The sequence below is a fragment of the Patiria miniata genome, unplaced genomic scaffold (assembly GCF_015706575.1).
Source record: "Patiria miniata isolate m_02_andy unplaced genomic scaffold, ASM1570657v1 HiC_scaffold_5, whole genome shotgun sequence".
Classification (NCBI taxonomy): Eukaryota; Metazoa; Echinodermata; class Asteroidea; order Valvatida; family Asterinidae; genus Patiria; species Patiria miniata.
In genome coordinates, this window is record NW_024037072.1 from 28649972 (window position 1) to 28677130 (window position 27159).

General features: G+C 40.6%; 4 protein-coding genes across 4 annotated transcripts; 2 read left to right on the plus strand and 2 right to left on the minus strand.

The window, feature by feature from the left end:
• Positions 1-4855: 4855 nt before the first annotated feature.
• On the plus strand, positions 4856-7430 carry LOC119740343. The gene is made up of 4 exons (XM_038215608.1): positions 4856-4981; positions 5702-5953; positions 6433-6617; positions 6874-7430. Exons 1-4 carry the CDS (start codon positions 4917-4919, stop codon positions 7104-7106), a joined length of 735 nt encoding a protein of 244 aa, XP_038071536.1. The 5' UTR covers positions 4856-4916; the 3' UTR covers positions 7107-7430.
• A 700-nt stretch (positions 7431-8130) lies between these two features.
• LOC119741987 lies at positions 8131-10170 on the minus strand. The gene is made up of 2 exons (XM_038217976.1): positions 9764-10170; positions 8131-9140 (listed from the first exon to the last, which is right to left on the minus strand). Exons 1-2 carry the CDS (start codon positions 10026-10028, stop codon positions 8332-8334), a joined length of 1074 nt encoding a protein of 357 aa, XP_038073904.1. The 5' UTR covers positions 10029-10170; the 3' UTR covers positions 8131-8331.
• Positions 10170-21312, plus strand: LOC119741986 (cholesterol 24-hydroxylase-like). Its single transcript, XM_038217974.1, has 13 exons — positions 10170-10396; positions 11725-11802; positions 12591-12672; positions 14013-14173; positions 15184-15322; positions 15960-16073; positions 16698-16932; positions 17298-17370; positions 17756-17840; positions 18470-18580; positions 19454-19542; positions 20314-20380; positions 20485-21312. Exons 1-13 carry the CDS (start codon positions 10245-10247, stop codon positions 20629-20631), a joined length of 1533 nt encoding a protein of 510 aa, XP_038073902.1. The 5' UTR covers positions 10170-10244; the 3' UTR covers positions 20632-21312.
• Positions 21313-23124: 1812 nt separating this feature from the next.
• Positions 23125-26386, minus strand: LOC119741627 (biogenesis of lysosome-related organelles complex 1 subunit 3-like). The gene is made up of 3 exons (XM_038217454.1): positions 25946-26386; positions 24533-24780; positions 23125-23414 (listed from the first exon to the last, which is right to left on the minus strand). Exons 1-3 carry the CDS (start codon positions 26253-26255, stop codon positions 23295-23297), a joined length of 678 nt encoding a protein of 225 aa, XP_038073382.1. The 5' UTR covers positions 26256-26386; the 3' UTR covers positions 23125-23294.
• Between the last annotated feature and the right edge of the window lie 773 nt (positions 26387-27159).

The following is a 27159-nucleotide window of genomic DNA, read 5'->3' on the forward strand; positions in this document are numbered from 1 at the left end:
GCGAAATTGTAGACTAGTCACATATCAAAAAAAAATAAATTATCTCTGAATTTTATATATAACCAACTTAAGAAGGCGTAGGAAGGGAGAAAAGGGCTAGGGAGGGGGTAGGGGGAAATAGGGCTACGGATATAAATGCTTGGATTCAAAGTAAACAAATTACTAAAAGTTTGTATAAAATCAAACAAACAAGTTGAATATAAATATTCATTTCCAATAAATCCTCATTATATAATTGCACATACAGACAATAAAAACACACGATGAGGTAAAAGGATGATGGAAGGGAGGTTGCAAAGGGGTTGCAAAGAGAACGTGGTTAGGTGAACAATAGGGGGTGGGGGAGGTACGGGGGTCTAAGGCAAAATAAATTGGAACACTAAAATATTGCGCAAAAATTTAGCAAAATACAAATAAATACATTTAAATATAGAATTTCGACTAGAAACTAAGACCTATATACAAACGTTTTTACTGTTTGCAAAACAAGAGGGAATTGGGGCCTAATAAGAAAAAAAAATCATCTATCGAACAACTGGAAATGTATAGTTCATATCTATAAAAGTACCCATGCACCTTCCCCATTTGACTAGCCAGAATTTACAAAATTATCTTTGTCGCGTTGGGCGGTGCTTTCGTGGAATTAACAATTTTAGAAGGCATGCACATACACGTTTATGAAGTCTGGAGATTCTCTTGCTGCAAACTGAAGATGTTAAATAATTGCCTCACCATTTGTCTAGGGAGCAACCCTTACGGCAAAAGTACTTTTGCCTCCCGATCTAACCGATAACTATGAATAAATGTAATACAATGACAGAGTTACGAAAGATGTGATCTGAAGACCAACATATGCGAATAACAAGCAACTGAATACATTGACGTTACAGATTCGCAGAAGTTGAACTAAGTTGTGACTCTTCGACAGTGAAATCCTTATGTCACAGTCGAAGTGAAAAAAAATGGCGTTGAAAAGGAACTGGCCACACTGCATTTATGCCTCTAGACTTAATTACCATTCGCGATTTGAATTCATTCCCCTGCAGGTGTATTGGACCACAGGTGCGCCTTATCTCAAAAGTGTAGGAATGTCTTCTGATGCAAGTTAAAAAATATCACCCGGTACAAATCGGCTACACGAGCATGCCGCTTTATTATTAAACATTGACGAGATAGCAGGCTAGAAAATGAGGAGAATAACCTTTCGATGGATTTCGGTGTTAGGAAGAACCTCTACAATAGTTGATGCTGCCGTATACTTGCACCATGCTGTTTGTAGTTGCACCATGAAAACACTTTAGGGTGAAAGAACATTCTTATTGTCACGCTTTTATAAGTTCAAGGCAACTTCGTGTGGTACAATAAACGAGCCGTTTGGACAAAGGCGTGAATGTTGTTTCCACCTTTCTTTGTAACCTGTGCACTAACAAGTATAAGTGCAATATCTCATTAAGTCGTTCTGTAGAATGCAAGAAGGTATATAAGTACAGAACCGTCGCTAGGAATAGCACACGTACTTAGACATCATGTCAACATTGGATCACTGATGATGCTAGGGCCTTCGCTCGTACCCCCCGCCCTGCAAACAGGACGCTATGAGATACTGATGAATTCAAGCTCTGATTGGTTGGATTTTATGTGACCTGTGACTTGCGCGTCATCACGGTCATTACTCTGCAAGGCTTGAAACGACCGTTAAGACTGATTCATTAATCTTTTATTCCAGTTTAGAGATGTGTTTTTTTTTTCGTTGAAAAGCGTAATAATGTAGGAAATTCTGTAAAACTTATCTGTGTTGTAAATTTACAATTCCCGTCTCTTGCTCAGGCTCCGTTTCGAATCACGAACGGCCGGATTGCATTATGCGACGCTCAAAATTGTGTCCACATGGTCCGCAATGAAACAGAAATCACATCCGGTATGGAAGGTGTGCATTTCTAGAGCAAGTTTTCGGAAAGCATTTGCGCACATTGTCTATCTGCGGTCTTGAACAGCTGCAGCCAGATGATTTATACATAGGTCATAGACCACTTCTTTCACAAGATTCTGTGAAGCTCATCAGAGCGTCCTGTTTGCAGGGCGGGGGGTACGAGCGAAGCTAGGGCCTGGACACCGTCTGACAATAGGTGGCATATAATATTTACAAATAACAACATTTCAATGGCCAGGATAGCGTGGCCCCGGACAGTTTCTCCTAAGAAGAAGAAGTTGAAGTAGTGTCCCCCTCCAGGATCTTCCCGTCCCATGGCTGAGGGCAGCAGGTCCACTTTTTTTTCTCGTGACTGGTTGACATTTGAGTTTTTACTCCAATGTTATTTACACGCGTACTCAACTGTTTATTACTCATGAATAGGTCAATTAACTTTATGGTGAAAATGACCCTCCCCTTCCACCAGGCTGGCCACGGCCCAGTATCGGTTGAGGCAGGGGACAGGATTATCCTGTACCCTGCCTCAACGGAGAATTTCACCCCCAGGATATTGGGGAACAAAGCCACATAGTCAATGGAAATAAAGCAAAAATTAACGAGCTCATGATTCAACCTTGAATAACATTAAAGTTGGATAAAGTTGCATCATGCGGCATCTGGGATGGGTTTGGAGTTATAGGGGCGTAAGTTCAGGGCGCTATGTAAGATTAACGTTCCAACCCGTTTATATACTCGTCAGTAGTCTTGCTGATCGCATATGTCGAGGAGGGGAGGATTTTGGAATGGGTTGTGCATGATGCTTTCTTGACATTTTTCTGCTCAGTGTTAGTTGGAGTGCTAAGGGACAGAGGACAGCCGGCCGAGACACGAGTCTTTGGGCGCAGATAGCATGGAGCCAACTTGGAGCCGCTAAGGCGTCGGGTGGGATGTGTGGAAAGATCCTCCATCCATATGATCAGAGACACCCCAGACCGTCTTTTCATTCGGTTAATTCTCCGCGTTCTTGACTGCAGAAGACATCAACATGCATAGCGCCACCTAATGTCCGACTGTATGCAGACCGCTTAAACAACGCCGACTCCGTCCCCCGTGTCAGACTGAGTTCACGGTGCAATCCCTAGTACCCACTTAGATGTTCAAACCCGGCTATTCGGTAGAATTCAGGATGAAAAAAAAGGCTGGTTGGGTTAAAAGGCCTTATTTTTTAGTGAATGAGGGCGCTAGCTGCTGACGTCGTTTATTGGAGAAAGATATAGGCCTCATAGCAACTTTATTCACTTCAATCTAAAACTTGAAGATTGCAACTATGAATTTTTAAATTACAGCAACATGTACACTTAAGTCAATAACCTGTGATTCATGTATGTTTGTACCCCCAAAATGACGTCTTTACAGCGCTCGCCTACATTCCTTTATAAATATGGCCTATTCCCACCAAGGGATCCAGAACACAATTCTTTGGGAGGTGGGCCAAAAAAAATTGGTCCCCCAAAAAGTGGGTCCCAAAAATTACGGCGTGGGGTTCGGGACCCATGGGGCCCCGAAACATTTTTGGATTCTAGATGCTCTGTGGTGCGATCTGAGGCAATTTCTGACCACTTTGATCATTTTTTTAAAGGAAAAGATGGTGGTGTACGCAGTGCCTGCCTTTATTGCGACGTCACTTTAAAAAAAATGGGTTCGTGGGGGGGGGGGCATGGCCCCCGTTGCCCCCCCCCCCCCCGATCTGCCCTTAATTCCCACTTTGATCTTTTGGCTTGTCCTATGGTTAGTACTCGACAACGATGGTCTGAGGTAACGCCAGATCGAGTTGTAACGAGTCAGTCACTGAATTTTGGGACTCGAGTCGAGTCGAGTCATTTTAAGGACTCGAGTCGAGTCATATTGGGTCAAGATCAAACTCGAGTCGAGTCGAGTCACAGTGTGTGGTCGTGTTGAGTCGAGTCAAATTTATGCTAGAGTCAATTCGAGTCACTGATATTTGAACACCATCTAATTAATTACAGAATGGAAGAAGGAGCACAGTTAAACACCAGTTTATATTTTTAAGATCCAAATTTAAGTCTTAAAATGTGTTACATGCGTAGTACCCAAATAGACAGCTTATAATGGACGTTTCCACCGAAGATCTACGTTACAGAAGTGAAACTTCGGTTGTACTATGCTGGGTTGTCTTCGGATCTGGAATAGTTTGTACGCTGATAACATCATCACAATTATATTGCAACATACGAAACTGTTTCTGATCACATGTATATAGAAATTATCTACTTATTATGCTAACTAAAACAATAATAAGTATTTTTTCCCAGATAATATCCGCCATTGAATTGTGGCTTCTGCTTCGTAAGTCAATATTGTAAAAATAAAATCATCTGAATATAGCCCATTTAAGCCTTGTCAATTTTGCGTTGCGTAATTACAACGTAAGCCATGCTATACCATTTATATTATTAGGGTTGAGATAAAAATAGTTTTGAAGATTACCTTTGAATGTAAAAGAAAACTAGATCTCAAATATTTTTTTTCTTCCTAAGATAGAATTGTTCTTATTTTTTTTAAATTTGTGAACCTGCATGTTAAGCTGTAGTGTTAACGGCGATCAAAATGTATTTACCACTTACAATAGGCCTCACGTATAGCTCTATTGTTTAGTTTTGCGTAAACAAAAAAACAATTGAGGTACGTTCACTTCCGGGGAGAAGAATAATAAATTATCTCTGCTATATCCCGCCCCTTTCGTAGCCGATCTCTATCCCCATCATATTGACCTCTGTTTCCTTTTCACGATGATGCCAAGTTCATCTGATCAACTTACCGTGTTGCTCCTGTACACTGCATAGTTAATCCACACGGTGTGATCGACCATGGATCGACCAACGGCAGAACACTGACAAAACGTCAACCTCTATAAATCATTAGGGAGGTTTCGCATGCGAACGGATACGGTTAGCGCGCCGGATACGTCACCAGTTTTGTGGTTTTGATGACGTCACAGTGTCTTGCTATCCGCTATCCGTATACAAGGCACGGATATCTCGCTCTCTACACGTAAGTATTAAACGCGTATTGAAATTTCACATTTCTAATAATTCCCTGTTAGTTTATTGCCATATGATGATTAGATTTTAAAACAGATTAATTGCTGAACATGTACATGTCATTTCTTTGTATTTCAAAACTTTGGAATACGACAAGATTAGCCACAAAATCAGGTACCAAAAGTGGGTGCAGAGTGGTTCTCCGCTGTCGGAAATAGACTTCACTTAGCTACAAAAGTACAAACCTGACCCAAGTGTGCTAGCTGTCGTTTTAGCTGTATAGACCTGTGAATGTGGTTAGCCACGTTCTGTTCATAGGCTGGACTTTCAAAAACCTTCTAGTTCTGCAGTAGACGTACGTCTGTCGATTTTCCTTACAAATGACAGATCCTATGCCACTGCCACTAAGTTATAAGTAGAAGTTCTTGGATAAACTTAGCCTAGGCTAGGCCTACGGAATATGCTGAAAATAGAGTGCTCGTATAATTTTGAAATTGAAGTGGAGGGTCTGCAACCAGGATTTCAAACACTTTGAATGTCCAGTTCATATAAACAAACCGTGACTAGTCATGTATGTATATAAATATAGCCCAGTTCACAGGTCTAGCATGTCGGCAAGTGGCAGACTAGAGCATGTGCGTTTTTTTAAACCAGCTTATACATGTATATGCTTTTCTGTCAGTTATCCGGTCAAAGTTTTTCATATAGTGTTGTTATAATTATCTTTCAGGATGGCTTCAACTTCAAGCGCAAAAAAATCCTCTACAAGGTTTTACCCTGCTTTGGACATACTCGTCTTAAAGCAAGTGCTAGCTGATTGGCCAATTGGTGACACCAAAAAATGGGAAACGTTGACCCAAAAACTGAATGAGGCTGTAAGACTGATGAGACCGGATGGCCAAGTCACCATGAGGGGTTGCAAAGACCGCTTCAGAAAGCTTCTGTCTGCCTTCAAAGCAGATGAACTGGCATCACTAAGAGCGTGAGTACCAGCTTTTAACTTTCTTATTCAGGTAGTTGAAGTTATTACCTTTTATCAAATGAATCTTCAGTAAAATGCAGCTATAAGAAACATCTTTTTCTATTGACTCCCAAGTTTATTCCTAGGCAACTGTCTGTTTTCTCCTGAAGAAAAAAAAACAGTGGCATAAAGTAAAAAAAAAAATGCGGTTGGCTGGGGGGGGGGGGGGGGGGAGGTAACCAGCAGTAGTGAATGGCTAAAAATCTGGATCCAGTGCTAATTTGTTATACATATCACAGCATCATACATTATACTGTAGAACTACTGCTGCCAAAATTTCCCAAATTTTGCTGGACAATGAATCTCAATCTAATTTGACGATGAGTACCTTTATCCAAAATATGCACGATCTTGTTCACGGGGCACATTTTTTGTTCAGCCATGCCCAAAATGCAAATAAAGGATTCTTTATATACATATCTCCCTCCTGGACATTTTAGCTCAGGAACTGATGAGGAGTATGGAGAACGAGAGCGGCTACTGGGCGAAATTGTGGAGCTGGAATCTGAGATGGATAAGATGAAAGAAGATGCAGCGAAGGTAGAGAAGAAAAAGCTGGAGCAGGGAGAGACTGTCCGGCAAAAAGCCCTTCAAAGTCTCACTGAGCAGGCTGAAGGATTGAATGGTAAGCACAGGACCAATTTCAGGAAATACATGTACTCCCTTTTGCTATGCCACCGCTGAATTGCCCCCCCCCCCCCAACTCTGCATGTATTTCTGTGTCATCTACATGTACCATCACTAGTGGATCCATCCCTTCCTTAGTGAAAAGGCACAAGACTCTCCCCTCCCCCAACCCCAATCCATCCCCTCCCAGTGATGACTACTTTTGCATCATATTCTGCATATTTTAAAAAGTGACTTCCACTCTCCTTCTTCAGATGAAGCCAGGATGCAGACCCCCTCTCCACTCAAGAAACGCAAGAAAGTTGAAAGCTCCGACTACATCCAGTACTTAAAGGAGAAGACAGAGAAGGAATTTGCTTTCAAACAGCAGCAGCTTGAGCTAGACAAAGAACGTTTTGTACTGGAGAAGAAAGAGCGACAAGCCAAGTTGGCATATGATTCACAAGTGTTGCACCTTTTGCTGAAACTAACAAAGAAGGAAGATTAAATCAAATGACTTCCTTCTTTCTCTTGGTTGTTACCTCAACACGACAGTTCGTCCAGTTTTATCACATCACATTGAGAGTTGAGACCTAAAAAATGTTGAAACAGTTTTGTTGTTGAAACAGTTTTGTTGTTGAAACAGTTTTGCAATCTAAATTGTAATCTAAAGGATGGTTCATAGTAAATGCTCAATGCATAGTAATGTTCAATGAAAGGGCAGTGGTTGACTTATGGAAATTGCTCTGACTTTAATTTTCTTTAGTGTGAAGTATAATTCAGAACAAATAAAAGTAAAATCCATTAAATAAATAATGGCTGTTACAATGTATTTCTGGCATTTAGCATTTTTATTGACGAGTCAATTGTATGAGTTTGCCAAGTGTTAACATAATCGTACTGATCAGGTAACTTTTTGTTATTAAAGTGAGGGACAAGGGGAAATTTCAGACAAAATTGAGGATAAGTTCCACTTTGACAGTATCTGTGTTAATCACTAAAACAAAATGGGAGGGGGTAGCATTGGCAGTTAACAGTGGCACTTGCACCCATTTTATACTACTAAAAAAAAGGCCACATATCACCAAGGTCAATTCATGGGGAAAAAAATGTTGAGAACCTCGGGGGAGGGGAGATGGGGAGATGGGGAAACAGGGGGGGGGGGGGGACAACTTTAAGCACCTTTCTATTCTGAAGCAATTTGTCAGTGGTTTTAATAAACAGATCAAAGGCCAAAAAAAAAAATAGTCGTTCTCTGGTCACCGCGCGCATCGATTTTAATCATGCACGTCAACCTTTTTTTCTCTTAAAGTTGTCCGTGGTAGCTACAACAGCACCCTCTATTGCCGCACCTCCTCACATTTTTGTACTAGGGAATGGGGAAACTGCACCAAGGCAAATGATGGAGGGCACAAAGGCAAATTATGGAGGACACCTATGTATATGAGGACACAAAAGAGCAAAAAATAGTACCCACCTTGTCTATACAATCCAAGTTTGAAAAAATGAAAAAAAAAACCAACAAAACAACAAAAAACCGCGTCGCCGCATCAATTTCGGACATTTGGTCTGACCAGAGACCAACTATTTTTTTTAGGCCTTATAACTTAACCCTTTAAATCAGTTGATGAAATTATACATAAGTACAACCACAATTTTTTTACAATGAATTTGCTGAATTCACATTGAATTGTACATTGTATTGCAATACCCAGCCACTGTGAGGAGACGCTTTAGATCAAGTATTCTTCTAAGCTTGGGGGCTGCAATCCAAAATAATTAGATGTCTCACTGCCGTATAAACAGGTATGGCAGTTGGTGAACAGAGCTCCTATTATGTAGTACTTTGCGATTGGCTGCAACAGTAGTTTTAAGTTCTTCTTGAAGTCAAGAAAAGCCCATAGGGACAGCATCTTTCCAAATCCCCACTCTACACACTCTCTCACACTAGACATCCGCTGATTGTACAGCTGTTGCATTGCGGTGATGTGAGCCCCTTTAAATGGACCCTGGAGATTATTGTGTATTGGATATGCCGGGTCTCCATATAGGCTGAATGGATTGCCATTGACGTTGTACAGGGGCCTGGCTTGAAGCTGATCCAGTAGGCCACTCATTCGCAGGAGGGCGCAATCATGTCTGCGGCCTTCCACAGGCCCATACATGTTTGCGATGATTCCACTGGGCAGCATGACGGACTGATATTTCAGAGAATGGACTCTTTTGTGTCCATTGTAGCACACACGTTGATTGTGGGTTGGTCTGCACATCGGTCTTACTGTCCCATCAATGAATCCTATGCAATTATCGAGGGGAGCTCCATGTTGTTGAATGGCATCTGCATATCTCTGCAGCATTACACCTTGCATCCAAGGCTGGTTGATGTCCTGGAGTAAGTTTTTAAAGCGAGCATGGAGCAAATTGACTGTTTCCTTCACAATGAATGAAAGGGTAGACTTGGGGCGTCCAAAAACTCTCTCAAGGTCAGATAATCTGTTAGGATATGCAAATCGTCGAAGTGAGATGCACAGCGCATCCATACCTATAAGACAGGAGGAAAAATAAAAAAGATGAGGTTTACTTTCAAACGTGCCTTTTTTCTGAATTGCAAATTGTGATTAAATTTTTACATTTTCCGGTTCATTTTTTGTTACTAAGAAATCGCTAATTATTTAAAATGTTAATTTTTGTCTGGATATAAAGACCACAAATTGTATAATATGACTTTTCATCAAAATCATAATCTGCACTGCAGTTTTGTGAAGAACAATTTACTCACACTTTACACTGCATGAAACATGTGAGTCCTAGTAAACTATTTACTGATTTCAGGGACAAAAAATAGCTCCATCAAAACGCTGTTTTATGTTTAGGATGTTTCTCAGTTGCACAATCTGAGAGAATCCCAAATGGACCTAAAATGTTCTTAACCCTGACATCCTGTGCACAACCCTATGATTGAAACTGGTCATGCTGCTTATTTGCTGGTCTGAAAAAAATTATAATTGTTTTCTCAGTACAGTAGGCCAAAATGCTTCAAAATTGTTCCTGCTAAATTTGATTTTTAGAACCCGTTATCGCTTTCTGAAGGCTGATAAGTCACTGTAGGGGAAAATGAGTGATGTCCATATTTGGAATTATTTCCGAAAGGATGAGTCTGCCTACCTGATGCCACAGTCCGGTTCTGGCATATAATTTTATCAGGAATCCCAAATGCTGCACAGAGCCGATGAAGATTTTCACGGTCAAAACGAAACATATCCAGACACTGGTCATCTGTCAAAGCTTCCAAAGAAAACTTAGGTAAGGTAGGTTCATATGTTACTCTTCCTGTCGTAGTGCTAGCACCGGATTCGAGTAATAAAAACACAGTTTCTTCGTCATTTTCCTCTAAAGCCATGAACATGACATCGTCGATGGAGGCTGCCATTTTGGATTTTACTCGACTGTCATAGCGCCACCAATGACGGTCGATGTTCGGATTGCGAAATAAGCTGTGAACGTTTACGCGTACGGATAGCTAAAACGTACGCGTACGCGTATCTGTCGCATGCGAAACCTCTCTATTGACCTTGGTTATTATTGTTTGGTCAGTGTATTATCGTATTGTGCGCTACGTAATTTCTGTACACAGCCAGACTCAAAGATGGCGCTGTGCGAAACTCTGCCAACCTGTTTACTGATGTACACCGCTGCAGTAATTCTGCCCGTTGTGGTCTGTATTTTCGGTGTATGTGTTATTTACCTGCACTACGTGCATCTCAAGTACGCCCATATCCCATCACCACCGAGGGATGGGTAAGTCAGTATTCGTAACGGTTAATCAACGTAGGCCTATTCGGACGACACGTACGTCAAATTCAAAGCCTATACATGCATATATTTCAACAGATGAATCACATCAAGGCCAGATGAAAAAAAATACGGATTGGACAATGACTATAGCCTCGATCAGGGGGCCAAACCGAAGTGACAGCGATTTGTTGGCGACTGGCTATATATGGGCTGTGTAAGCCCTTACGATACAATGTATTATGGTGATAATTGAGAGGATAACTGTACTAATAGAAAGTTCATGGTTCAAAATGTGCAAATATACGGTGCTTTCATGTTAGATAAACAATGAATTAATTAGCATGCATGATGCAGCAGTTAGTTGAGGGTTATACCGCAGTATATACAGAGTCTGGAGTGGCTTTCCATACTTATGTTGAGTTTCTTTGATACTTTTTTTGTCACGAGATGACACCATCCTCACGGTAAGATGTCGACATCCTTAGATAATTGATCACTGGATAATCATGACCTAAAACTGAATGTCGACATCATACGAAAGGGCCTCATTTTATTGTTTTAAAGAATACCCCCATAAATTTAGGTTATAGCAGAAATATAACGCAAGGCTACAGCTTCAAACCCAGTCTGGCCCCTCCGGTTCTTATGCATTTTATTAATGGCCAATTTTAAAAATATAGTATTACATATTTCAAAATGAAACGGCGTTTTCCACTTTCTAGAAATGCAAACTTTTCGTTAGTTCATGTTCGAACTTGTAATTAGCTGTGTGACGCATTGTTTGCATTCATTGCTTTCAATCTGATATCCATTAGTAACTGAACCTAATTATGTTCATCCCCGTGGTTGCCAACATCTGACGTTGTGACTTTTTGCCCCTGAGCGTTCGTTGACCCCGAAAGTGAAGTAAATTCCAAAAATGAATCAAAACTGAAATGATAAGACATCTCTAGACGTCAACATCCTGGTTAAGGACATTAATTATCCCATGATAAATGTATCTTGGGATGTCGTCATACCGTGATATCAGGATCTCAACATTTTAGTATGGTTGGCACCCCTGCTTCGTATAGGCTTCAATACTTGATACTAGGGATAATACTCAATAATAGGAATGTATAGCAATTAATCTGTGGGTATTTGGGAGTTGCATGAAGTTAACGCAACACATTCGTCAACTTATTAATGAGAACTAGATATCCTAGGAATGGCTCACATGCGTAGCCAAGATGTTTAGATCAAAGGATATTCACTTTGTCCAAAATCGGCACAGCCATGGTTTAATTATGATCTCAGCTGTACTAGATCATGTTCATTTTGCTTCTCCTCAGGTTTTTTCTTGGACATGCGACAACTTTTTACAGAAACATGAATAAGGGCACCCCATTTGCGGAAGCCTTTCTAGACATGTAAGTAGGTAACTGACACTTTCCCATTAACAATATAGCCTACTTACGGGCACATTTGGAACAAAAATTCAATGAGGGTTAAGTACAGATCAAAACAGCCAACCTAAAAATTCCGTCTGGGTCTAATTTAGAAGGATAGGGTCAACTAAACCAGGGAAAACCTTAAAACGAAACAACCGTTGATGATGCACTCATGAAGTAGCTGAATAACTAATTGGCAGGACCCTGTTGATGATTGATGTAGAGAGATCTGGTGTGATGAAATTGGAGGGACCTGGGATTGATGAAATGGGTGAGACCTGAGAAACTATCGATTTGGAAGGACCTGGGAACGATGGAAGTGGAGAGACCCTGGTGTGATATAAAAAGAGGGATCCGGGAATGATATAATGGGTGAGACCTGGGAAACTATCGATTTGGAAGGACCTGGGAACGATGGATGTGGAGCGAACTGGTGCGATATAATAGGAGGGATCTGGGAAAGATATAATGGGTGAGACCTGGGAAATTATTCATTTGGAAGGACCTGGGAACGATGGAAGTGGAGAGACTCTGGTGTGATATAAAAGGAGGGATCTGGGAATGATATAATGGGTGAGACCTGGGAAATTATCCATTTGGAAGGACCTAGGAACGATTTATGTGGAGATACCTGGTGTGATTGAATAGGAGGGATCTGGATAATGATCGGATTGGAAGGACATCTTGGACTCGCGTAGTTACAATTCTAAGAATGCAATGTCTATACCTGTTGAGTTATTTTTATTTCACTATTTCTGGTCTTTCAGGTCAATTGAGTGCGGCCCAGTTATGGTTGCTTTTTTTTTGCACCTACCCATTGTGCAAGTGAGCGATACAGGAGCTGTCAAGGTATTCATTCCAAACGTTGAGAGCTAAATGTCGTTGCGGACGTCATTCTTTGACTGGCATTTAGCTCATGCCTGCATGTGCACTATTTTAAAACATGGACATTGCTTTCCGCTCAGATCTTCTGCCAATCAATTTGACATATCAATTAAGACGCAGTTATTTTGACGTCAAAAGTTCGTATCTACGCCCACCCCCACAGCATGATTCCTATGGCAGATGATAGCCCAAAACGGTTCAATTACACTATATTCCAATAAATCAAGTCAAAATATAGCCTCCAATCTATTAAAGGAAAAAAAAACAACATTTGCAAACATCGGAAAATAAAACTACCACGTTGTTACGAAATACCTTACTAGGATGTTGGTAAATGACATAGGTTAAGCATCCTGTAAAATTATGGCACCTGATGTGAAGCCATTTTCAAGAAAATGGTATATTTGTATACATTTCCAACGCTGGTCTCCCGACCACCGTTGGAAAAACCTAACTATTTTTCAATTACTGCTCCAAATTTACCATTTCTTTTTTTAGTCTAAATTTTTTTTTTGCTAGCTATTGGTTCCATGTTCATGAACGGGTTGCATGCCAGCTAGACTGGTTCCCTTACCGTACAATTTCCCAGTATTTTTTTTATCCATTTCATCTTTAGTGGAGTCAGGGAACCAGGCTACTTGAATCTTTTTGTTTTTCTTGGTTTTTCCAGCATTTTCGAACACAAAACTTCAAACATGTCAGTGTAACAATATTTGATCTATTATACTAACCCCCCAAATAGTTCATTTCTGAAAATTACAGCAAAAGCCAATGATGTACATTCCCTTTAAACCTTTATTGCAAATTAATGGAGTAAATACAGCTTATAATGCGATAGGCCATGCCAATGACAACCTATATACTGAGTAGCCAATTTGGCAATGGATCAATCGATACAATTTTTCAAGCTAAGGGTCTTTGTGTTAGTGCATTCTAGCTTCTTAATGCATGTTACAAAAATGAAGAGCTAGTTTTCGCAATAAGACAAATACGCCTGAAGGAGAGTAACGAGTGCAGTGCATAAAATGGGTCCAATTTGAAGGGCATGGGGCATTTTCTAGAGGAGACACCAAGTGGGTTTTTAAAAAGGAGTCCATTATTGCTCAAGCCTCGATTAGGGGCCGTGCTCCCCTCCTGCCCTATATAGGCAGGTTACTGCATGCAAAATATGTTAGTAGGTGTAATCTAGCCTTCTGGTTGGCCAGGAGGCTCTTAAAGGAAAGACACATTTTAGAGTTTCAAATGCTAGATAATGTTGCTGACATTGTCGTTTTAATTATGTTTTTATTAAATGATTTCGGAAGGAGATTTTGCTGAGCAGCGCCCATTTCAAGCCCCGTTTTACATACAGTGTTTTCAGCAAAGTCTTTGGAGCCCGCTTCCTGGGATCGGGTCTCGTGTCCCAATTGGATTCAGCAAAGCATGACAAAGTACGAGCCATGCTCAACCCCGTGTTCACACGAAAGTAAGTAATTTTTGCTACTATTTTTCTTATAGGGCCAATGAAGTGAATTTTTCTGAGGAGCTATTTTGTGAAACTTCTACTCTTAAATTTATGAAAACTTGGGGTAGTTTTCCATGCTTTTCCGGACAACCGAGGGCGCTGTTGTTGTGATGTCATTTCAGGAAGACATTCAATTTAGGTGTTTTCTGTTCAAACTGTGAACCCAAAAATGTGTTCATTGAAAACATTTTTGAGAAAAGTTTGCTCATTGGCTTACTGCCAAGTTCCGACACAACGAACCACAAAGAAAAGAATAATTTACGACAGCGAAATATCCAAAATTTTGGCAACTTTAGGTGCTGAATCTAGCTGTAACGTTGAGGTATATCTGCCTGAAATGAAATCACATGATTGCTCATGAATATGAAAAAATTGCATTAGCATAAACACCAAAAAAGGCACCAAAATACCCTTGAAAATGGCAAAATAAAAATATGAAAATAGAGATAAAATGGACACAAAGGTGCATTTTCGATAATTGCATTAACAAAAATACATTGCATGGACCCTTAAATTAAAAAAAAATCCCATGGAAAGCAACTATATACCGAATTGAATTAATTTTTTTCGGGCATGTTGTCATTCCAAAAAACACATCAGTTATTTGTAAATAAACGATGACACAAAATGACATATTCTTGGCTATGTAACATCCCTGTTTTAATTTCGAGTGTTTTCCTAAAAATCCATAAATAATTAAAATGCAAATAATCTGACTTTACCCAAAATTGGTCTCATTAATCGAATTTACCTTGAAATAAGTATGTCATATTGGCGAATTAGGAAGCAGATGTTCCCCGTACATTGTTTAATAGGTAAACGATTATTAGTGTACAATGCCTCAGCACTGGGCTAGGAGTATTAACTGGGTAAGCTGATCACAATTTTCGTATCATCCTAGTCGTAGTAGCATTTCCACTGGGATGTCAAGATGGTTGACTGTGTATAAGGATAAGTATTTTCTTGTGTAGGTATTTAGCAACCTTTGCGGAGCAGTTCAATGCAGGGGCAGAGACACTGATTGAGAAACTAAGCCAGAAGGCTGATGGGAAGACGGAGGTCGCCATGTTGGATGAGTTTAATAGAACCACACTGGATGTCATTGCTAAGGTATGACTCGATCATCATCAATAGGAATATTTATACTATGTGCATTCGTTTTTCGTTCGAAGCAACAATTAGTTGCTCAAACTTTTAAGTAGAGTGCATAACAATTAACCTGTTGAAGGTTCAGTTCAGTGTCTATACTATATATTTTTTAGAAAACTGAGAAAACATTGCACAATTTGTTTGGTCTCGTATAAACAGGACTTTGTTGGCACTGCACGTAAAAAGTGTATACACACGGGCACACTGTTTGAAAACCTTCATTTACTGTTTTCTTTCGATTGAAACCATTTGTTGCTGAAACAAAAATCACAGGGTGTTTGGATATTGGGGGGTGACCGACCGACGCCATCTTGCCTGACTGCAATATTTTGCCGCGACGCGCGGCCGTACCACTGCGTGTACATAGTACAAATCCCCTGGTGTACATACGGCACACACAAGAACAGTGCGCGTCAACCAGCTAAAATGGGACGTCGTTGCCAGGTAAAAGGGCGCCCTCTTTCGTTGGCGCACGGAGTCCATGGTGACGACTAGCGCTCAGTGCAAACCATGAATGATGATGTAAAAAGGAATAATAACGAAATTGAGTAAAAACGTAAAATGATTTAAATGGGTATTTTTGCGTTCCCATTACCAGGTGGCGTTCGGAATGGAACTGAATTGCACGATGGATGAAAATACCCCATTCAACAAGGCCATAACCTTGGCTCTTCAGGGAATGAGTACCACTTTCCAATCGACTCTAGCCACTGTAAGTTTACGCATGCAGGTTGTTGTCAAAGTTCCATTATTGCCCGGGGAGCTTGAAATGGTTGGAAGAAAGGAAAATGGTTAAATGGTATAGACCATTCCAAGCACGCTAGCTCTGATCATTCATACGGTGGCCCCCATCAATGGCGAAAGAATTTCGCCTGCTATTTTAAATAGCAACTGTCCCACGATGGATAAATATTACTGAGCACAAGCTGTCACAATGCTTTCGCCGTTGGAGGGGGCCGCCGTGAGGGTACAGTGATAGCGTGCTCGGAATGGTATGATGTGCTGATGTGGTTTGACTTAAACAAAGCTCTTTCCAACCATTCCAAGTTATTGAGCTTATATGCGTTACACAGGGGTTTTCTTTGTTATTCTTATGCATGCGTGCATGGCACAAACGTTTTACTCATGCCTATCTGCTAGCCATACAAAACCACTGCCCTCTAACGTTACCTTAACAAATCAGGTCTATAGCGTTCTGCAGCGCAGTACATACTTCCAACTGAACACAAAAGTATCGATTCACATTGTATTCAAAATTTGTTATAACTTTCTTGTTTGGATGAAAGATCCAAAGTACAAAGTACATTACTCACTTTATTCCTTCGGTATACACCAGTTCAGTCCTCTACCATCTGCCCGCAAATTTCGTCAGGACGTCCGAGACAGCATCAAGTTACTTCGGGAGACTGGCCGTCAGTGCATCGAGCAGAAACAGCGTGCCATCGAGAGACACGAGGAGGTCCCTGACGATATCCTGACGCAGATCATAAAGCAATCCATGCAGCTTGAGGAGAAGGACCAGTTACAGATGGAGGAAATCATTGATGAATTCGTAACACTTTTCTTTGCTGGTAAGAATCTAAGGTGTAAATTCGGAATTGCAATTCTTTTATTGGTAAGAACAGTGATAGAAACCCCTGCTAATAAAATGCAGGCTATTCTCATGAAATATTAGTTGAAAGGCAATATGAAACTTTGTTTCGGAGATATATCGGTTGACAATATTGTAACTTTCTTGGCTTTCCACATTACGCTAATCGTTTACGTACATGTATATTCCTTCTCTTCCAAGAGAATTGTCCCTGTGGTCCCAATAACACGAGGTCATATACAGAACTCTACCCGGCACGAATGCCCCTCTATCGAAACAAGCCTTATCGTCCCACCCTAGCGAATGACTTTAATGGCTTTGATTATAATTTTTATTTTGTGGTAGGCCAAGAGACAACGGCTAACCTTCTTAGCTTCTGCCTGGTTGAACTCGGGAATCATCCGGAAATCATGCACAGGTCCGGTTGAAACTTTTCGTTTCTCTTCAATACAGCTTATGTTATTTCATTTTGACAACATTTGAGACAGAAAGCCAAGGAAGAACTGAATAGTCAGAGAGGTTGTTTTACGAGAGCCAGTTTCGCCATTTTGTAAATATTATAGATTGTTTCATAATCTGTAGGCCCTAAACATTTTTTGTTGTCATCGGAGGCATTCAGTTTGTTTGTTAGTGGTCTGAGTACATATTTCCACGACACGTGCAACAAACCGTTATGCGTTGGTTCTGCAATAGCTATAATTTAAATTTGTTTTAGGATGCTACACAACGCCCAACTGTATTAATGACGATATAGGTGAGAAGTTGCATGCATGCTTATCGTGGTTGGTGTTTACACTCCACAGATTACGGACTGAGATCGAAGCTGTCATGGGAGACAAAGACCGTCTTGAGATGAGTGACGTTGGCAAACTAACCTACACGATGCAGGTTGGGAATCTTAATATCTCAAAACCTCACGCATGGGTGGAAGCTTATCATAATCACCGCAAACGGCAGAGAAAGGCTGAATTGAATTCATTACGGACAGGGTAGTTAATAAGCATAAATTTCATTAATAAATCACATCCAGATCACCCAAATTCACATCCTCCTCCGCAATTACATCTAGAATGAACTCTTATCACAACCTGTTACCCTTGATGTGATTTCGGACTGTAACAGGTGAATCCAATTTAATAGATGAGAATTTGATCAATACAAAAACACTTGTCCCACCTGATTGCGCCCTCCGATTGTATCCTGTATAGACTATAGGACCCCAAATGACCTTATAGTTGGGTTGTCACAGCACTTTTGGACGGTTTAAGTCCAAAAAATCTTTTGCCATGGGAAAAAAGGATTACCTCAGAGAGCTACGTCTAAATATGTTGTTAGCTAGCCGCTTGAAATCCCCCTGTAATGTTTTGACTAGGTTTTTGCTTAAGTAGGCTCAGTGTGTCCCTTCTCAGAATTTGGAGAAGAAAGCTTTGTCAGTTAAGAGAAGGTTATAACAAAGGCTATAAATCTCACCTTAAATATCCCCAAATATCTAGAATATAGTTTCCTTCATCTTATAGGTTTTAAAGGAGACCCTCAGGCTATGGCCCCCAGTAACTGGAGCGATACGGGAGCTAGGTCATGACGTGACCGTCAGAGGCTACCATTTACCAGCGGGAACCACTGTATCTGTGAGTCGCCCTCTTTTGGTTGTGATCGTCTTTTCATGCACTTTAAAAATGTGGCACTTTGTCAATGTTGTTTTAATTGTCTCGCTTCGCCTCCCAACTGCACTCGGTTTATTTTTGTTGACTTTCTGGTATATGCCAGTTCGTAATTATTATAGCAACATATTGATTGGATCAAGTAAATTGGAAAGGGGTGTAATACACAGGCAACGTGTTGACAAGCGAAGGTCTCCATTCAACCTATATCCATCCTTTCATCACCACATGCAACAGAGATGCACAACTAGTTAAACCCTTTCCCTTCTGGGTCACTTTCAAATTCTCTGAGTTTCCCTGTTTAACTCATTGTCATGAATTCAGAGTGGCTAGGAACCCTGTGTTATTATTGCCACAAACCCATAAAGGTAGAATATCCCTATGATAGTCCATGTAATAGAACCTGGCCCTGGCGAAGCCAACCGTGGTCTATGATACGTAAACAGGCGATTAATTATGCAACGAGACTGCGTATGACATCGGGAAAACTGACCAATCAGCAGGCACCTTCTGTACGCGCGCAATTCGAGCTCCCCGCGTGCGCAAACATCATCGTGGATGAGTAGCATTTTTGTACAAGTTGTTGTATTACAAAAACGCGGCATCGAAATTGACCAATCACAATCTTTGTCCTGATTTTGGAATGAAATGACGTCACGCATGCTTAGATATATCAGATGTTAGACAGGAGACTGGCTCTGTGGATAATGGTTGATACTCCGACTACATGATCGCTGGCCAGTTGAGTTTCATAAACGTATCTTTGCAGGCACACCTGCAAATGAATATAAACTCTGTGCTATCAATAATGAAAACATTTGATATTTTTTCTACATGAAGATGAACACTTACTGCATGGCGAGAATGGAGGAATTCTTCGAAAATCCAATGCAGTTTGATCCTGATCGCTTCAAGGCCAGCGACGACAAGTAAGACAAATTGAAAGGAGTTTTAATCGTGTCATTGTCACAGCCGACTATGTCCACCCTGTCTCAAGTCAGATTAATGACACTCCAAAATGAACAGTGTTAAAGGCATTTCTTTGCGATTGTTCTCACCAACTTGTGACCTGACTTGGACACATGACTTGTGAATTGACATGTGACTGACTTGTGATTGGCTGGGTCACTTGGACGAAAAGAATACTGTGCCGGCATCCATCCAATGCTTGTGGAAGTGTTTTAAATATACCAATATCTTTAAAAAAAATAATAATAATAATAGAAAACTTGCCTAAATTAAGTTGAAATACTTGAAGATATTTGTTTCTTTCCTTATCCTCTATTGTAGGGAATAACCTTGGAATATTTGTTTCTGTCATGGATATTTCAGTGGATATAATAATGATTTATAATAATTCTTAAAACAAATTTCGGAGTATTCAATTGCGAACTTCTTGCATTTAATTTGCAACGCTAGGCAATTCCATCCCCGATCTTTTGCTTAAATGTGGGCATCGTGAATTCTGGAGCTTGAACTTCTTGACAAAACAAGTCGTGTTGAAGTAATACCAATATTTAACTAGATGAATTTGTGGTTAATAAACATCGAGGTTCGAGCGATACTATGGGAAAGTCTTTGTTTTGCGTGGGGCCTCCAACACTCCTTTGGCCCAGGGCCTTCCACAACCTTATTCCGGCCCCGGGAGAAAATACATTTTGAACTTACCGTTTCAAGTTTTGGTTGTGATTTTGTTTCAGACCACTGTATGCCTACTTTCCGTTCTCCATGGGATCTCGAAACTGCATTGGTCAACAATTTGCAATGGTAAGATTATTCTTGAATGACACCCTGACATAATCGAAGAAGCTGCTTTCGATTTTATTTTGAAAAAAAAACGCTGTTCTCTTTTTGTTCTGTCGCTTCTTCAGATCGAGGCCCGTATCCTTCTAGCGAGACTTCTGCACAGGTTCCACTTTGACCTGGTGCCTGGCCAGGGCTACGGCATCAAGGACGAAGTCACGCTGAAGCCGTCGGGACGATGTAGAAATTACATACGGCTGGTGGAAGAATCTTAGTACTGGTGAAAGCGCCATCAACCGTCAAGAAGAGCACAGGGGAATATATTGCCCCTGTAAGTCACTCTATTACACGTTCATCTCTTGGTGGTTTTTTTTTGGGGGGGGGGGGGGGAATGTTCTTTAATACTGAGATTGTCATTTGTAGCACATGTACTAAATCACGATGATGAAAAATACATTTACACAGAAAAGGTTTATGTTAGGGAAGTGCAATAAAAAAATTGAGAAGTTCAAGGAGTTTGTCACATTTTGAGATTTGGGCGAAGTTATCAAGAGGCCTTGAAATTTGAATAGGTATTGCCATGGTTCTCTTTTTCACACAAAGCACAGCTTTGCTTTCAATGGAATTAAGAGCCTAAGGGCGATTCCACGCAAATGTGGACACGGTGAAAAGTAGAAAAGTTATGACATCACCAAAACTACACACGTACAAGCAATACAACCTCAAATGTTGCGTCAAATTAAAGGTGACAGGCAAACCTTTCACTTGAGTGGTGATCCGGTGCAGTGAGATCGAATAATGGTTAAATGTAATTGTTGTTTAAAAAAAAAATGGGGGTCCTGCCTAATTTTTTTTTTGAATAGTCATTTTGACACCTCGTCATTGCAAAATGCAAGTGTTACCAGGGTTAGCGATTTTCTTTTTACAAAAATATCCCCCACAAATTGATGTTTAAAATTTAAATTAGATTATTTTTTTATAATTTTTTTTATTATTATTTATGATGTGAAATGTAGATAAGGCCAAAAAAAAAGTCTCCGGTTTCTGGTATGCGCGCGCGTCGCCGTAGCCATGCGCGTCGGCAAAATGAAAAAGTTTTTTTTTCAATGAAAGATGAAGTCTCAAAACCGCCAAACTCACTGGTTTGACTGGAATCCTGCTGCTGCACAACTTTAACGTGTTTTTAGATTGGGTTATGGTCGAGAATAAGCTTTATGTGGCCTCTCTGGTCTCCCATTATATTTGCACTAAGTTTAGTCGGGCACCATTTGCAGTCATCTGCCGACATTTGAAGCAAAAAAAAACAGGTAAAAAAAAAAAAAAAGCCGCGTCGCCGCACCACTTTTTGGGCAAGCTCCATACCAGAAATCGGAGACTTTTTTTTTTGGCCTAAGGGTACAATGAGAGGATTTCCACCAGATACATGTACATATTGCATGGGCCGTTCTGTGGAAAACAAGCCCCCCCCCCTAAACAAAATAGACCCATATTGTACATGTAAATAAGGGACTTCAGCAGCGCACCTCTTGAAGTTTGTCGTGGATTTTCATTGAAATATCTTCCTATTTACATATTTTAGCTTTTAAGTAAATAGCGTCTGTTAATCACTTCAGGTAAAGGTAATGAAGAAATATATATATGTACATCACCCTCGGTGTAAAGTCTCTTTTAGCACGAACATTTCTGTACTACAGTAGATACAGTTTGCGCAAAGTACTTAAATTCCTTGCTGGTTAGCTCATTTATTTCAACAAAATCTTAATACAAAATATTTCTTCTTTCTTGAAACTGTAGAAAATCATGCCATCTTTTAAAATTCAGACAGTTTAATACAAGAGCTTATATATTTAATGACAGAATATAAATGTGTACATTTAATGATTTTCATAAACTAAAATATGTTCAAAAACGAATGAATGATTATTTACTCGTCAAATTGCTTTATTTATTCCTTGGCGCAGTCCAGATCTTACATGTGTAACACATCTCGGTTACTCTCTATGGAGGGGATTTAGTATTCTTTTTAGTGGAAATGAAAATCGCAACATTGCATGATCCTTCTCCAAAACTGGTGATTTGGTCATTTTGGAAATAAAACTCTTGAGGTAACGATACTCCAGAGATAGGGGATGGGGGTAGTGGTCAGAGGAAAGGGGAACCGAGCTATAATTCAGGTATGTATTACATGTAGTTAAATGATTTATTACATAGTGGCAAAATTATAGCATGCAGGCTTAGCGAGTGCAGGTTCATATCAGAACTCTCTATACTATTTTTGGAAATGACTGAAAACAAATTACCCCAAATTGTTGGGCCAGTTTTGTCCGAAAGAGGGGCACTTGGGTAAATCTGGGGGGGGGGGGGGGGGGACAAATCCCCCCCCCCCCGTTCCACCGCCCCTGACTACTGAGCAAGATAATCAAATATCTTGCATCACCATAACATGGTACATGTACTGTACATGTTTACATTGAGATTTTTTTTGGTGGGGGGGGGGGGGGGGGGTATACAATGCCCCCACACCCCCCCAAACAAACAGAATTAGATCAGGGAACAGGCCAGTTAGTTGATGGAGGTGAGGGGGATTTCCAGTGGATGGAGGGTGGTTTTAATATTCCATCTACAGTGGATGGGCTGGGTGCGGTCCGCTTTAGATGAAACAGTGTATGGCTGTTTATCAAATATGGGAACAGCACTTACAAGGAAGCTGCTCTTCATAATAATTTGCAATTAACTACGATAAATAGCATCATTCGTGATTATGTACATGTATAATGTGGTGCATATTGCATTTCTTTTTTACTATACGTCTGAGGTGAGCTTGCCTTCCTAAGAGATGTATTGAGTACATAAAAGCAGTATCGTAATCGCAATTCCATTGTGGCTCTTTTTGTTTTTGAATCAGTTCTTGAGAAGTCATTCCTGCAAATCCACACTCCTATGTTCCTCGTTTGTCGATGCAGATATTGGGAATATTTGCACATGAGTTAACGGCATCAAGCTTCTCTTCAATCTGCTTCAGGTCTGTTGTGAACACTCTAAGATTGTGGCACACATCCTGTGGAGAAACAAAAAAAAACATAAGGAAACTTTTAAAAGGTTAATCAAGCTTGTCGCCCAGTTTCAAAGTGCTGTACAGTTTTCCTTTTTTAACAATTCAAATTGTAAAAGTGTTAGTCACCAACCGCATTTCACATAAATACGTTAAGTTCATTTCCTTCAAAGCATTCCGTTGTATCACTCATTTACTGCTACAACAGGTAATTTTGGGCAGTCACGTTTCTAACATATCAAAATATCTTCATTTACATAATGCATTTTAGATGAGTCCCAATATAACTACCCCTGTCCACTAATATCTATCACAAGGCTCAGAAATAAATTCTGTTCCAAAACTCCTACTCATCCCAGGTCTCTTTGGGAGAGTAAAGGCCCTGAATTCAGAGACTTTGGGTCAACAACTCTGCATGGTCTACATGTACTCCAGAGACATCACATCCGTCCAACATGAGGCCAAAATTTGTAGAATATGCCCTGGATTTGGACTGAATGCCCATTCGGATTAAATGATGTTATGACATTCATTTGGCTTTCGCTTTCTTGTGTTGTACACATATGAAGTCAGCATTTCTTTGCATTTCTTTGCAAGATTTCAATAAACATTTTGAAGACTCTGCCAAGAAACAGAGCTTAGACTGGTTACACTATGCTAACAAATGAAAAATAGGGGTGCGTATTATTTGGGCAGTACGGAAACCGGGTACATTGTACCCGATTGAAGAAAACACGGGAACCCGGGGCCCCGTTATAGAAACCCAACCCCAAATTTAAATCTCGGAAGTTGCTGCTCCGATTGTTCATTAATTACTATCACATCAATGTGTCAATACAGCAAGATACAAGTGTGAGCTTTATAGCTTTACCGTGTAAAGTGCAATTTTTCCATGTAGCCTGGTTTTCTTTTGAAAATTCCCCGCAAATGACATTCAAAACGTTCTTTTTCGTAGTCTGAGAAGTTACTAAGTAATGTGTACACTTGGTTATGGGTACCCGATCCCATATTCTGGAACCGGTTCCTGACATCAACAGTCGGGTGCTTGGTTCCGATGCGCAGCCCTAATGAAAGACAAACTGCCTACATCAAAAAATTAGTTTGAGAAACAAGACAAACTGTACCTGAATCACAGTCTGTGACTTGCCGAGCAACTGGTTAGCCTCAGCCAGTTCCTTAGCCGATGTATGGAACACACTGGCAACAGCACCATACAGTGCAGTCTGTAAACATGCATTCCTCTCCCGTAGTTTGCGGTGCAGTAATGTGTCATACTTCAGGGCCGGCAGTTCTTTTTGAGAGGACGGCTTGTCATGTTGGTCTGACTTTGGAAATTGCAGACTGTGGTCTTTTTTTCTTGATGAAAACTCAACTAAAACAAAGGGGAAAAAATTAGAATACAGATGACACTATATGTACTGTCACACCAGCATAGAACATTTCAAAGATACTGCCATCTTTAAGATCATGTGGTATAGGCCTATAATCTTTAAGGGCATTTCATTGAAAATATGTCCCATCATGCTATTTTATTTTATCCACCTGATGATGGGACGTATTTTCAATGAAATGCCCCCACAGATAACCACGTGATCAAAAGGATGGCGATATCCGTGAAACAGTGCATGCACATGGGGGTGCCTTCTACTTCCATCACAATTTGCTAAAAAGTATGTTTAATCTGTTTTTTTTTAATCACTAGGTACACAAAGTATGTAACACAGTGTACAGACCCTAGTAGGCTGGGGTCACATGGAAACAAACAAATATGCCCTATTCTGTCCGACTCACACTGTCACACTTTTCTTTTTCTTGATCAGGTTTATCTGACTGTACATCTAATACACATACAACATGTATTATAATGGTGGTGTATATCTGACCATGAGCCGGTGCGATCCCCTATTGTTTGCGCTCTTTCAGCGGCAGTGCAGTGAACATGCGCAGTGAGCATAATTGGTGACTTCTCACTGTGCTGAATCTTTGTCTCGCTAAACACTTACATTGCCTTTGTGACTTAGTATTTCAAAAGATGGGAATCAGACCTAATGCAATTTCGGACACTAGTTCCCTTTATTTAAAGGAAAATCCTCCAGAGCAACGAATCAGAAAAAGCAGATGAAACATTCTGCAAATAAATTTAGGATTCGATTTAAACAATAAAAGAAGATAATTCTTACTTTTTTGGGACACAAAATATAAAGTTTCAAAAACGACATAGCATACTGCATAGCACAGCATAACTCGAATTCGGGCTGCATAATTGCGAGGAGGGTGCACTATTCACCGCTACTACAGTACTAGTAGTAGTAGGCCAAGCGTATGCTCAATGCATGTATGTTGGCAATAGGCTATATGGTGTAGGCCTACTTGTATCTCCGTGCATGAGGGCGCTATATGATCTGCTAGCTTCAGAACGGAACGGAACAAATGTGGAAACGGTTTTAATACAGCTATTTAACTCTTTTTTTTATGTCATGATGAAATTCTGACAAAATCCGAGTTTCATGAAACTAGTAGTACTAGTTGAACTATACCTTTCAGTGGGGGTAATCCTTCGTGCCTGATAGGATCAGACACTGATCTCTTTGGTTTCATGCTCGTATCTTCATCGCTGTCTGTTTCCGAGGCTTCTCCCTGTACGATCACCCCGGGCTGGGCGCTCAGCGTGCGCAGCGGTCGCGGCCGTGGGGGCTTGGACGGGCGAAGTCCGGCATTGGTCTCCCCGCCGCCAGCGCTATCCGTGGTGTCGTCGTTGGTTGTCCCTTCATCTCCATTAGAACTGACTTCCTCATCTGTATCAGACTCCTCCGCCTCACCGGAAACCACAGATACAATTTTTGACATGTTATCCGCTGAATTATGCCACTTGCTTACAAATAAAACCAACTTATTTGGGTCAACACCGATTGCGATGCTGTGTCACACTCACACAGTAACAAACCGTGCTAAGTAAACACTAGATGGGTACCCGAGTTATCACCGTGTGATAAAATAACGTGACCTACTTACAGGTACAAGACAACTCTGTGGCTTTTATTCTACGGAGGCTGCGATAATACACAAACGAATCACGAATACCTCTGTCATTGCATTATGATCATAATTTCGCTCGTACCCCGCCCTGCAAACAGGGCGCGAGCTGGGATGAGCTTCACAGAATCTTGCGAAGGAAGTGGGGTGGCATTCTGGGTAATTTATCATGACCTTTGCATAAAGACATGAGGCTGCAGCTGTTTAAGACCGCAGTTAGCCAATGCGCGCAAATGCTATCCGAAAACTTTCTAATATAGAAATGCACACATTCCATTTTGAGCGTCGCATAATTTGAAACTTGACCCTTCGTGAAATCGAACTAAACGGAGTCTGAGCAAGTGACGGGAATCGAAAATTTACAAAACATAAAGCTTTACAAATTTTCCTGCATTATTACGCTTTTCAACGAAATAAAAGGATTTATGAAAGGGAATAAAAGAGTGATGGCTCAGTCTTAACGGCCGTTAAAACATTGCAGGGTCGTGGCCGTGATGATGACTTGCAGGTCACAGGTCATGCAAAATCTATTCAATCAGAGCGCAACCTCGTCCCTAGTGCTTACTTAATTTCCAACCTAGTTTCCAATAGTAAGCCCTGGATAGGAAATTTTCTTCCTGTATCCTGATTCGATACCCGCGCAATTGGCTAGTAATGGATTTTTATCGTGTATTTGGTGGTGTTATTCACAACGCGCAGTACGTTTTTTTCGCGATTA

Excerpts from the sequence above, each read along its gene's own strand:
- LOC119740343 (XM_038215608.1), top strand. The coding sequence starts at position 4,917 with ATGACGTCACAGTGTCTTGCTATCCGCTATCCGTATACAAGGCACGGA. Across the intron at positions 4,982-5,701 it reads GGATATCTCGCTCTCTACAC|GATGGCTTCAACTTCAAGCG; the intron begins GTAAGTATTAAA and ends ATTATCTTTCAG. Across the intron at positions 6,618-6,873 it reads GCAGGCTGAAGGATTGAATG|ATGAAGCCAGGATGCAGACC; the intron begins GTAAGCACAGGA and ends CTCCTTCTTCAG.
- LOC119741987 (XM_038217976.1), bottom strand. The coding sequence starts at position 10,028 with ATGGCAGCCTCCATCGACGATGTCATGTTCATGGCTTTAGAGGAAAAT. Across the intron at positions 9,141-9,763 it reads GAACCGGACTGTGGCATCAG|GTATGGATGCGCTGTGCATC; the intron begins GTAGGCAGACTC and ends CCTGTCTTATAG.
- LOC119741986 (XM_038217974.1), top strand. The coding sequence starts at position 10,245 with ATGGCGCTGTGCGAAACTCTGCCAACCTGTTTACTGATGTACACCGCT. Across the intron at positions 12,673-14,012 it reads GCGATACAGGAGCTGTCAAG|GAGATTTTGCTGAGCAGCGC; the intron begins GTATTCATTCCA and ends TGATTTCGGAAG. Across the intron at positions 17,371-17,755 it reads CATCCGGAAATCATGCACAG|ATTACGGACTGAGATCGAAG; the intron begins GTCCGGTTGAAA and ends TACACTCCACAG.
- LOC119741627 (XM_038217454.1), bottom strand. The coding sequence starts at position 26,255 with ATGTCAAAAATTGTATCTGTGGTTTCCGGTGAGGCGGAGGAGTCTGAT. Across the intron at positions 24,781-25,945 it reads AGGATTACCCCCACTGAAAG|TTGAGTTTTCATCAAGAAAA; the intron begins GTATAGTTCAAC and ends CCTTTGTTTTAG. Across the intron at positions 23,415-24,532 it reads AGTCACAGACTGTGATTCAG|GATGTGTGCCACAATCTTAG; the intron begins GTACAGTTTGTC and ends GTTTCTCCACAG.